Here is a 13837-nt window from a genome sequence, read left to right on the forward strand (position 1 = left end):
CTAAGGGGGCATAAATTCAAATTAAGAAAAGACAGATGTATAATAGATGTGCGGAAATTTGCCTTTAGCCAGCGGGTGGTTAATTGCTGGAACAAACTTCCATCAGTCATTGTGGAAGTTGATAGGTTGAATAAATTTAAGGAGGAACTGGACAGGCATTTGGAGAGAATAGTGTGATTTTTTTTTTTTTTTTTTTTTTTTTTTTTGTTGGCTGATGCTGCATAAGCTCATACATTTGCTTTCTTGCATCATATGCCACTACTACTACTACTACTACTATTACTACAATATAAAATGTACGTAGTAAACTTATAGTGGAGATAAATAATTTCACATTTACTATGTACTTCATTATTTAGCTCACTTTTTATCTAGATAATAAATAAAAATTATTTGATGCTGTTTTTAAAGGATGCATCTATATGTAATCAAGGCTAAGAAAAATTAAATTTTTCTTAGCCTTGAAAAAGTTAAAAATAAAATAAAAAGAAAAATCATAGTTATGATATAATTTTTATTTTATTTTTGCCGTAAGTTCAAATTCTTTACGGTTGAAATTTTGTCTGAACTATGCATGTTTCACAAAAGTTTTATTTTATCTTTTTTTTTTCATTTTTATGTTATAAATATAATTAAATATGCTAACATTTTAATATGTAACTTTACATGATTGGCTGCTGAAAACATCAATTATTTCATCTACATTTAATTTTCAGCTATACTGAACTCAATGCTACACACTGCAGGGTCTGAGAGTCTGTTTTCAGATAGTTGTTCTTAAATAATTCTTTATTAACCCTCTGCCAGGCATATTGGTGGTGACTGTACACCAAAATGACTTAAATTTGAAAATAAAAATCTCAATTAAAGTGACATCAATTAACTTTAGTTTTCCTTTTATTGGTTTGACTTTTGATCTATATTATTAATTGTTTTGTTATTGAAGACGTTTTTCTATAAAAACATAAAAGAAAATATTTTTTTAGACCTTGTTATGCCTCTTCTTGCACATAATTATCAAGTACTCTAAAATGTGAATTTAAGATTAATGGATTTCATATTGTCCATTCAATGGGTGCACTGGCTGCACACATGATCATAGCACCTGGCAATGCTGGTGCTTCCCTTGCATCAGATGTTATTTATCAGCATTATCCAATGACTGAAATAAGTGGGTTTTCGATTTTTGTTTATTTCAAGTTTTGTTTGCCAACAGTGAAGATAACACCCACATGCAAGCATTAATAAACAAGTTATAAAAACATGTCTAAAGTGCATGTGTAAAGCACATCAGAGAGGGTTTTAATTTTTAAAAAAATCAATTAAAAATATGCATTTTTATTATATAAAAAATGGATTTTTCACAGTTGTATTTACAATAGATTGAAAATAAAATTGGCCTCAAAAGGTGAATGATTTCATGCCTTTATTACAAAGCATAATAATGGCATAGGAAAGTCCACCAATGTGCTTGCTAATGTTATATTTTTATCATGCCTCATAGAGGGTTAATTTGTTTTGAAAGTGACCTGTCTCCTTATGCATTGGAGATGGTAAACAGAATTATATTCTTAATGCAATCTTAATATCTCAACATAAATAATTGTGCTTCTTTGAGGTTAGCTAATGATGGAATGAAGTTGTACAACATTTCTTGATGACTGCTTTCCATGCTAACATGCTAGGGAGACAACAAGATGAGAGAAAGCAATATTCTTGACCTGGTTATCAGCAGTGATTCATCATATATGAGAATACTTCATCTTTTTCAACCCATGCACGGTACTAAGTACTATAGCCTTCGATACCTATTCAAAAAAAAAAATACCACTTCAATCACAATGATCATAGTGTACCAAAGTGGGATTTATTCAAAGAAATAATTACTGCCAAGGGTGAAAGGAAAGGATTTTGTTTTCACAATGGTTCAGACTTTTCAGCAGGAGCAGTTAATGTTGTTTAAAAGTATAAATGCCAAATGAGGAGTGTTCAGGGAAGGTAATCATAGACCCCACTAAGCATTTTATATCAACTAAGAGATATTGTTCAAGGTTTAGAAACCAAAAGGGATGCCAGATGCATCAGAGAACTGATCCTAGAGACGTCTTGGATCAGTTCTCATCAGACAGATACTTTTTTTTCCCCTGACTTTTCCGAAATATATAATTCAATCAGCTCCACTCTTTTATTGCACAAACTATTGTTATTAAGTCTGGATGACATTACTTTGCTGGTCCTCTAGCTAGTTTGTTGTAGTAAAGAATGTGTTTTTTTTTCCTTTATTACAGACAAGATGATGTGCTACAAGACTCCACCCTTTAATCTCTTCCTATCTTAATTAGCATCTTAGATAACATTAATTTCCTTATGCTCCCATGATACCACCTATCTATTTTGTTCTGACTAAGCTTCTATCATCTGCTTCTCAAATGACTGCAAGCAGCTATTTTTGTCAAGGACTTGCTTTCTTGAGAACATGCTATGGTGTCTTCCATTCAATCTGGCTAAATAATCATTAGTTAGCTTTCTTAATAGAAGCATATATGGCAACCTCTCTTCTGACTATTATCTTTAACTCAACACCTTGATATCTTTAAAGATATGGACTCGATGGTCTCTACACTGTTACAATCAAATAGATAACCACCATATTCACCACTGCAATCCTATGGAATTGCATCTCATTCATCTTCCCTATCAGAACCATGATTAATTTCAAATCTACCTATCCTCAGAAATTAAACTAAAATCATAGTTTAGGGCTGTTCCTTAGGTTATATGCATTGTGACCACACTTTACTTATATTTAAGTTGCATTGCTTTACTTATATTTTATTAATTTCTTATATTTACTTATTTTATAAGAATGTACTTTACTGCTTTCACTGTATTATTAAATAAATACTGTCCCTTAATAATATCACATGATAGTGTTATATATATATATTTTTATTTTTTTTTCTTCTTTTTTTTGGCAATAATATATATATATAAATAATGGCTTAATTTTTAAGCCATTATTTAACATAAAATAAGAAAAATAAATGAATAAATAAATATTAAACTATCATTAGAGGCAGCAAAATGCACATCCTCCACATTAAGCCCAGATATATCCAATAATTCAAAATAAAACAAAATAAACCATAAGCCAGTAGTATGGCAAAAACTGTAGAGCGAAAATTAACATAAAAATAACGTAAAAAAATAAACCAACAGGGAGGGGGAAGTAAAGGTAATAAGACATAAACAGTAGCCGATAGTCCCCTATATAATTTAGCACTTTAAATCCAATTAATAAAACTGATATAAAATTTAAAATAATGCCAATTATAATATAATTTAGCGGTACCCCCCTCGAAGGTACCAGTACCAAAAAATGTGAAATATCACCAAAAAAGGGGTTAAAAGAACTACTAAAAGAAAAACAAAATATCAAAATAATAGACTGACCATTATGCCCCATATCGACAGAAGACCATGAGGCCAATAATGGTCATGGAATCGCTGCATTTCAATCGCTATACAAATCGTCACAAAGATCGATCCACAAATGCAGAGGATTTGCATGGCGGTGGTCCTTATGCAGCCAGAAATAAATTATAGAACAGACAGCACTCCAGAGCAGAGCCACACCACTGACATAATGTAAGCTTAGCCAGCTTATATAAAAGAAAAGAATAGATGGCGGCACAGGCGCTGCTTATTTAGCATATTAACCCACTACTACCACTGAGTTATATTTAAATAATGGCTTAAAAATTAAGATGTAAAAACATAAAATAAGAAAAATAATCAAAATCACCATGTAGACAAGGCTTATTTTGCAAATATAAATGAGATATCTGTACCATCTCTAAAACGCACAAGAAATGTTGATCTTTTCACAGGTTAAACAAGGCATTCCACATCATGCTAATAAAGGAAAACCTAATACTATAGGGTTCCAACTGTGTGAATATAATTATGTATTAAGGGAAATGGACAGCTGATACCTTGTTCGTGTGTTCACTTAATTTATTATTCAACTTACAATAAGCATTACACCTTTCCTTTTTTGCTATTCCACCAGAGTTAGTGTCATTACCATATAAAATTATGTATCACAATTTGATTATTAATTCAAATGTTTTGAATTAATAATCAAATTGTGATACATAATTTTTGTTTTATTTTGAATTTTAAAAATTTTAAATTAAAAAAATTTAAAAACATAACTTTATGTTTTATTTTGTTTTATTTTGAATTATCGGATATATATATATATATATATATATATATATATATCATTGTATAAAATTACCTTCTTTAGCTTTAGTTTTCCATACATCAATTTTAGTTCCACCTGGAGTAAGTTTTTCCTCAAAAACATCTTCTAATTCAGTTTCATGCCTCTGTTTCTGATAAACTTTAACTTCAGTGTCATACCAGGCTATTTATAGGAGAAATATAAGTTGAAAGAAGCACATATTTTTCTTCTCTTAAAAGCACAGAAGTTGATTACTATTTGCACATTTATACTAAATAAATATTATAATGTAATGACTTACAAATAGAGATATATTATAACTTTGGTGTAAAAACTTACTTTAAATTAACTTTCACTTACACTACACTAAAAAAGCTAAAATAGTATGCACTGCTACAAAACAAACAAGATTTCCAGATCTATTTGGAATAACCATTTTATATCAAAAAATAAAAATGCACCATGTAGACAAGGCCTCTTTTGCAAATATAAACAAGGCATTCCACATCATGCTAATAAAGAAAAACCTAATACTATAGGGTTCCAACTGTTTGAATATAATTATGTATTAAGGTAAATGGACAGCTGATACCTTGTTCGTGTGTTCACTTAATTCATTATTCAACTTACAATAAGCATTACACCTTTCCTTTTTTGCTATTCCACCAGAGTTAGTGTCATTACCATATAAAATTATGTATCACAATTTGATTATTAATTCAAATTTTTATTTTCATTAATTTGATATTGTTTCTGTTATTTAGTTTGGTAAAGTATCTACTCATAGCAGTTTCAATTGTATCCTATTGTTTATGTTGAAATACTGAACAACAAATGTAAAAGTTTTGTTGACTTCTGATTGTTTGCATTTGTTACAATACCCACCCCCACCAGAAACAAACATTTTTTTTTGCAATTTCTTTTGTCTTCTTCAACATTATTAATTAAAGCTGCTATTTTCGTCTGTTCTGGTGAAATTCTGGTAGAAATTTCAGTCTCACATGCAAAACATTTACTAAAAATCTACAGAACTAAAAGGATGTTGTTGTTTTACTGTACGGTAAGCTATATTTAGCTTGGAAGCACTTTATTTTAATTCTTTGTTGGAATACTGGTCAGTTAAAGAAAGAACTGGTTAATTTGAAGGACCATATTCAGGAGCAAGAGGGGAATGGATGGGCCAAGTTGCTCAGGCTCAGACATAGCCACCCCCCCTTCCAGGGAACAGCTGTCAGAGAAGACAAAATTATAAAGATCTTTTCATCTAATGAGGGATGGCATTTTAAAGTTTCGCCCAGTCATTTAGAAGAATTATTTGGTTGAGAAACACCAGTTTTTCTGTCTCACAAAACATATAAACCCAACCTTTAAGATAAATTTTTACAGAGCCTGCACACGACACTTCACTACACTTGTGGCTTTAAACACTTTTGCACAAAATTAACGACTCAACCACACCTCTATAGAAGTAAGCAAAGAGTTTTAATGCTTAAAAGCAGCCTAATCAGCAATGTTTAATGGAAAACAGAGATTCAGATTCACTTCTGAAGCAAAAGGGTGCAAGTACGTTAATGCACATCTCTGATTTTTAAATGGAAATGTGATTTTACCTAAATAGTGGCATAGGAAAAAACAATTAAAGAGGTTAACTGTCATCCAGAATAGGTGCATTTTGTAATCATAAATATGTGCATTTTGTAATAAATATAGCCCTTGCTACTTGCTTCCATCATGTAATTGATATGAAAAGGTATTAAACACAATGAATCATAAATCACTGCAATCACTGCATTTCATGAAATGCATGAAATGCAGTGTAGAGAAAAACACTATGACCCACCATTTGTTACAGTGTATATCATATTTTTTATTTTTAAATAATGAAATATATGGTAGACCAGGTAGAAATATATGGTAGAAATTAATGTGAGGGGTATTTTAAATACCCCTCACATTAATTTCATTTGTAAATGAAAAATAAATTAGAAAAATACACTAAAATAAATTAGAAATATGTTTTTCATATTTTTTTATTAACTAGCAATTATTATTCAATTGTTAAGTCTCAATAGTGGCTGCCAGTTAAGAGAGGAAAAAAAAACACAGACACACACACACATATATACAATTTTTGGGCCAAATGATGCACAGCATCAAAAAATTGTAGTAATTTTTTTAAAAACATTCCATCAATTTGAAACAACTTTTAATTTAAACACATTAAAATAAGTTCCCCTTTTAATATATAATTAATTTTTCAGCCACTGTTCAATGAAAAGAGGAAAAAAAGACATCAGTATATTTTGACCATTTCATTATATCAGTGTTTCTCAAAATTTTAACTCAAAAATTTCCACTAATGGTAATTCATACAAAATATTATAATATATGATGTTCAACATGCTGCAAACTAAAAATATTGGTGGTAATTTTCGACTATTGTTATAGCAAAATGTTAAATAAACAACATTAAAATATAGTTTTTGAAAGCAAAAGAGCTGGGACTTTTAGAAATAAATGGTGTTACTCTTCTCACAGCTGCTAAGAGGAAACTATGTCACGTTCTTATGGGAATAAAAATACGAACTTCACCTCACTTCAGTTAAATCGTATTTGCAGCCCACCAGTGAGATGTACCACACAGTTCAAGAACCACTGCTGTTTGTTTTTGTGTGCATGCATGTTTGTGTGTGTGATATGTATGTATGTACATATTACCAAATTCAGAGAAACCATAAACTGTGGTTTAAGTTGGTAACAAGACAAACAAAATCAATGCAGTAATTGAATTTTCCAAATAAATCTGAAATCTTCCTAGTTCTTGCAGCAACTTGCAGATTACTGCAATAATGAACAATAGTTCCATAAATGTATACATAATAAAAATAATAAATACACACAAAAGGTCTTATAGTTTGTCTTATGAGCAAAATAAGCTTAATGAACAACAGAGCATAATGCTCAGTCTTTATTTGCTAAAACATTTTTCTATAGCATTTTTATAATTACACATGTTCATAACAAGCAACAGAGCAAACAAGTCTTCCAAATATAATGCATGCTTTTTATGATAAAAAATGACAATAATTAGTCTATAATTAACTATAATCCAGAAAAAACATTGCTTACACTAAAATATATATACTAGTGGTCATTTATTCTACATATATTTATATAAAGTAAACAGCTGTTTTATATTTTGCTTATGTATGATTTCATATAAAATTATTTGAAATTAAAAGTATAAATAAAGTATTTAAAAATTTGTACTGTTAAGATGCTGTTTAATCTCTTTTTTAATCAATGGAATTATTTCTTAATCATTTTATCTAATTTAGTTTTAGAAAGCCTCTTGTTTCTCTCACAAAATATATATATATCACAATATACAATGAAAACGAAAGCCTAAATATCTTTTCAGTGAGATAATTTTCTTGAAATACTGTAGTATATTTTTATGTGCATCCAGGATAAATGAATTACGAAATGCTACAATAGATAATTATTTTTATTACTGCTTCAACACCAGGATCTCAAAATTTATGGTGCTTCAGGTGCTTTTTTCAACTCAGTATGCCTTCTGTTTACCACATATCCAGTTATTCAGATCCAAACATCATTTATTTCTCTTTTACATTCACATAGTTATTATACATAGTAATATAATAATACTGCTTGTAACAATATCATACCAAAATTTTTCATTTTTGCTGCAGTTATCATTGCAAGAATTCACCATATATTTTCTTGTCTCTTATGAATGTGGTGATTAATTCTGGCCAGGAAGAATCAAATACCAAGAAAGACACACAATCACTATCAAACAAATTTTGAACAAAAGAAGCTGAAGCAACATTTTCAAATGATAGAATGAAAAAAAAATTCTTCATTTCATTAAACTTGTTCTGAGATGGTGCCTACTTCCACATTCCTCAAAATGTTTAAAAACCACTGACAGCTAGTGGGCAACAGAAACACTGCTACTGGTAAAAAGGAAAGCTAATAACATCCTATATTAGCTTTTTGTGTTTCCTATTGCTCCTAATTTCATTATGGTTTCAAATAGTCCCCTCCCACTTAACTAAAAATCCTGGTGACATCACTGGTGAGCAACACTATACAATCAATTGTACAAGCCAGAAATGGTGTATGATTTATGGACATTTAATAACAATTAAATATGATTCAATAGTACCAAACATTTGATATAAACAATGAAGTAAAATAGCCTAATTCCTTTATAGCTATCTGAGAAAGTTGTCCTGCATGTCTATATAAAATGGTTGAGGAACTACCTGAAAATATATTCAATGTAAAGGATATCATTTTTCAAAGTAAATTGTTAAAAGTTTTTAAAGAAAAATAACAGGATATACCTGCGAATTTTTCAACAGCTCTTCAAATAGTTATATGGTATAAAATTGGACCCTGTACTGGTAATCAAATGATGGTAATGAAAAATAATGCAATAAGAGACATGATTATTCACTGAAAAGGATAAAGGAATATCTTAATTTTAATGTGATAACTGAAAACAGTCAACAGACTTGTTATTTATTTTTTAATCATTCTGTTTTTTTAGGAGTAAAGAAGGCTTGAGATAAGTTTCTTGCACAGTATCTCAATTTCTGATTCAAGTTTGATTACATTTTATCTTCTGATGAGTGTAAGAGAAATGTAGAAAAATGTATACATGATCACTACTCACAAAAATTTATTAATAAAGAACAATAATAATTGCTACTGATGATGAAGATAACAATAATAATAATAATTTTACTTACTGTAACATTTCTTTGGCATTTTTGCATAACCCTAAGCAGGCACACTGTTTTGTAAAGCAGTAAACCAAGATGTTGGTGGCACACCAATTTTTTTATTTTTCTACAACAAAGCTCATAACACAGCCATTTATGAATATTTTTCATCATTTTTTCTAGTTAATAATATTTTAAGTACAGTAAAAAAATATACAATCATGTTCATCAGTACCTATTTACTTTAATATTGTGTAATCTAAGCAGCAGCAAAATTTGGCCAAAAATTTAGGTGCTTATAATTTGCCTGTATGTGAATATTTCTCATTTAAATATCCCTTGCCCAGTCAAATGCAAATGGTTGAAAAATGCTGTAACAATGTTTATTTTACAAAATTTAGATTAAAAAAATAAATTAAAATATAAAAATAGCAATTTCTGATTCTTGATTATAATATGAAGGTCACTCAAATGGTTATCTATTTTAATAATAAAGAAACAATGTAGCCAAATTTTTAAAAAATTTTTCTCAATACATATCCCCTGAAGTTCAATACATTTCCTCCATTTTGAAGGCAAAGAGAAAATACGGAAAAAGCCATATAAAGCTTCACTGAGATTATCATCATCACTTGAAAATCGATGCCTGTGCATATGTTTTTTAGATTTATGAAGAGAAATTAATCACTGTGGGACTAATTGTGGAGTGTAGACTGGGTGTTATAACTCTTGGAATCTGCAGTCTCTCAGAGCAGCAATTGCTCTGTGGGACTTGTGTACAGGCGCATTGTCATGAAGAGAAGAGGCAAGACACCTCATGCCAAATTCCCTCTTCTCTGTTCCTTTGTGGCCTCTCTTAAATTTTTGGGAACAGGAGCAAAGGCATCTCCAGTAATATTTGGCATATACCCTATCAATAGAATTCCTTCCATATCCCAAAAAATGGGAGCCTTAAATCTTAAATATTTTGGGCAGTGGTAATCCAAGGTGTATAAATCACATGGACTCCTGCTTTGTTTCTGAATCCTGGTGATCAGTCCACATTCCATCGGCAGTTATAATTCTTGAAAAAAAAAAAAAAAAAAAACCTCTCGTGGATCTGCATCATGCATGTATAAATTTTCCTCACAAATCTGAACCCTGCACTGTCTGAAGAGGTATGAGCATTCTTAATACCCAACAAGAACTGACCTTTGACATGGTCCAGTGTCCATGAAAGAAGTCCCCTCAGAAATATTACATTCTCTGGTAATCATAAACACTTTAATATGTCTATCTGTTTAACCAGGTTTTCAGTTTTTTAGCATATTTCTGGAGTTTTCACTTCCGTTGGTTGTCCTGAGTAGGATCTTCTATAAATTCTCCTCTTAAACTGCTTAGGCTAAAATTTTATCTGGTATTCAGAGGAACAGTCTTGCCATATATGCATTAGTGAATAACTTTTGGTTCATTCCCTTCTCTCATCAAAAATTTGATGATGGCCCAATGTTCCAATTTCATGACATCTATATTTTCCTTTGGTTTGGCTACTTTAAATCTCTTTTGCTCTTCCATACTTTACTGAGCGTATTGAGCTGGGCCTGTGCAAATAAGGTACAGACATTTATGACACTATGCTGAAACTTATAAATATATATATCAAGCATTTTTATAGTCAAGGTAGATAACTTATTGAATGCCCCTTGTATGTATAGCTGAATGTTTAACTTACTGGATTGGGGGAAAAAGTTCTTTGCACTTCATAAAACTGCAATGAACTTATTGAAGAGCAGCTTATTTCTTGTAGAAAATACAATGCAACTTCAAAAACAGCATAAACAGCACTTTATAAAACTGCAATGAACTTATTGAAGAGCAGCTTATTTCTTGTAGAAAATACAATGCAACTTCAAAAACAGCATAAAGGTCCACTGGTCTACTTTTCAAATCCATAAAGTAATTAGAATATTTCTGAAAAACTCATGTACATGTATTTTAATGGGGATGCTACTGACAGGACAACACCTTTGCCACTTAATGCTTAGCTGTCATTATACATTGGAAAAATTGCCACTGGTCAGATAATCCTCAGAATGTCATTAAAAGATACTGAAAATGTGAACATGATTGGCCATTGTTTTGTTGCAGGAAACAGTTTAGCCCAATAAGGTGCCACTAATACCTCCTACCCCCATGCCAGCTGCTGGGTTAACTGTTAAGATCTAAAAACATTAATTTAAAACTGGATGCACATCTTTTAACTTCAGTCTCATTATTATTATATGACTTGATATATTACTACCAAAGAATAATTACCAAATAGCTGATATGTTTCTTCTTTAAGATAAAAGTCAGCAATAGGTTTTATCTAATCTCTCAGTTCATCAAATGTTAATGTTACTTAATAAATTAAAAGGTTACTGATTAATAGCCTATTACAGCAGTATCAGTTATTAGCTCAGTTATCAAATATTGAAAGCACCACTAACCTTTTGATAAAACAAATGTTTTAATTCATTTAAAAAAAAAAAAATCCACTCTGCTATGAGAAAGAACTCAAACCCTACTGATTTTCAAACAGGTAATGAAAGGATTTAAGATTGTTAAATGTAGCTAGCTGAATGTAAACTGATATTTTTAATTTAACCATTTTAGGATTAAATGAAATCGTTTTGTAGCATCCTTGGTTATTAATTTGACATAGAAGAAATCAAGAATTTTAGTCTGCTTTGAAAACCAACTCAGGGTTTGGAATTATGCTATTTTTATTTTAAAAATTATAATGGAAAAAGTTAGCTGAATAGTACTGATGAAAACCAAAATGTTTCTTCCCATTATAGTCTTAAAATCATCAGTTCTATACTACTAAAATGTTAACAATTATCAGTAATTCTATCATTTAGTACATTAGTGTATAAATATTTAATAATTATTCCACAGTTAATGTTAACTATTATCATGCACATGCATTTAATTAATAGTAACAAAATGCAAAAATTGATAGAGAGCTTCATACCTATGAGATCCATAGAAGAAGCAGACAGGACATCCAATTAAGTGATGAAGCAGCAAGTAGGAAGAGGGCAAAGAAACAAGAAAGAAGAGCGTGCGAGAGGCCATCAGCTTGAAGCAGTGATTTGTGTATATAAATATTACATATTTATATATTTAATGTACAAAATTCTGGCCCCTTCATTTAGTGATTAATTGCATTATTCTTTTATGTGTGGCATGTTTTCAGTAGTTGAAGTATAAAGAATGTAGTTTTGTTATTTCCCATAGCAAAAATATGTAAGAAAAAAAGTTAGTTATGTTATACCAGAATCTACTGTGAGTTTAGTTATCTTTCTTAAATAAAATATCAAAAATTTATCATTTGAAAGATATTTAGATATTTTAAAAGAACTAAAAACATATTTTCTTTAATTAAAGAAGAGAGGCAAAAGTTGGAGTTTTTTTATAATTTTTACACAGATTAAATGTTAATATCAAAACAAAACACAGTTTTGTTTTGATATTAACATTTAAATGTAGTTCAAAATGAATTTCTTCCATATTATATATTTATTTAAATTTTTCATTTTGTTAGCTTTTTACATATTTCAGAATAAAAGAGAATTTTACAATAATTATATGAACATACCTGCAGTCAAACCTGGTTATAATTTCATTTTAATAATAATCTAATATTAAAAATAATTATTAAAATTATTAAAAATAATTTTAATAATTATTTTTATACTATAAACTAATATTTTATACTACAGTATAATACTACCATACTATAATGCTTTATAACTGCATGTAGGTATTTAATATGTATGTAATAAATATCAACTATATTCATTACATATACATTTGACACATACATAGTGCAGCAAGAAAGTAATGAGACTGCAATAAAATAAAAATATCCAGCATGGCTATAGTTCCATGACAGGCTGTTATGGCAATCTCATTAGCCATAACTAGTTATTATTGTACTATTGGGCCATGTGGATGTGCTTTATGTATTCTATATATATTAGTTCACTGTCAGAAATCCCAAAATGGAACAATGTGCCAACATCAAATTTTGTGTTGAGCTAGGAAAAACCCCAAATGACACATGAAATGCTACTAAGAGCTTATGGGGATGAAGCTCTATTTCATGCAAAAACATTTTGATGGTTTAAGTGTTTTAAACAAAGCAGAGGGGGTATAGAAGATGATGCTTGCAGTAGATGACTTAAAATAAATGCCACTCGAGAATTGGTGGAAGAAGTGCACAATTTACTTGTGAGAGAATGCTGATTGACAATCAGAATGATGTCAAGTGAACTAAATGTGAATAAGGAATTGACGAAGTCCATAATTACCACAGATTGGGTAAGAGGAAAATTTGTGCCCCACACTTTGTGATTAAGAAAAATTCAAACAATTGGATGCCTTCAAAGAGTGCAAACAGCTTACAGTGAATATGGTTTGCTGAAGACAAGTAATGGTTTCCAGTATGAATTGAAACTGATAAATTGAAAGGTTGTCAATTTGTCTCAATTTTTGACATTGTTTATTAGAAAACAGAATTGGTTACTAACACAAAAGAAGATGCTAGGAGTATAGTTAATAAATTTGATGAGCTTGAAGTGCTAGTCAAGACACCAAAGGCAAATATTGTTGGGATATCAGAGACGTGGTGTCACACAGATGCAAGCAGTGCAGAATTGGACGTGATGTCACACAGATATAAGCAATGCAGAATTGGAATCGGGAGTACAATGTGTACAGAAAGGATAGACAGGACAGGAAGGGAGGAGGGGTTATGCTGTTAGTTAAGAAACACATCAAATCTAAGGAAGTGCATCCAATTGAT

At 30.2% G+C, this 13837-nt stretch overlaps 1 protein-coding gene across 1 annotated transcript in view; it reads right to left on the bottom strand.

Annotated features, from left to right (window-relative positions):
• LOC150082232 (uncharacterized) overlaps positions 1-13837 on the bottom strand; it is a 1008282-nt gene that overhangs the window by 357671 nt on the left and 636774 nt on the right. The window contains exon 103 of the mRNA XM_090379191.1: positions 4304-4432. Within this exon, the coding sequence (XP_090235317.1) occupies positions 4304-4432 (129 nt within the window). The remainder of the gene's footprint in view (positions 1-4303; positions 4433-13837) is intronic.

This window comes from Mastigoproctus giganteus, chromosome 8 (genome assembly GCF_048544385.1).
Source record: "Mastigoproctus giganteus isolate SK-2022 chromosome 8, ASM4854438v1, whole genome shotgun sequence".
Classification (NCBI taxonomy): domain Eukaryota; kingdom Metazoa; phylum Arthropoda; class Arachnida; order Uropygi; family Thelyphonidae; genus Mastigoproctus; species Mastigoproctus giganteus.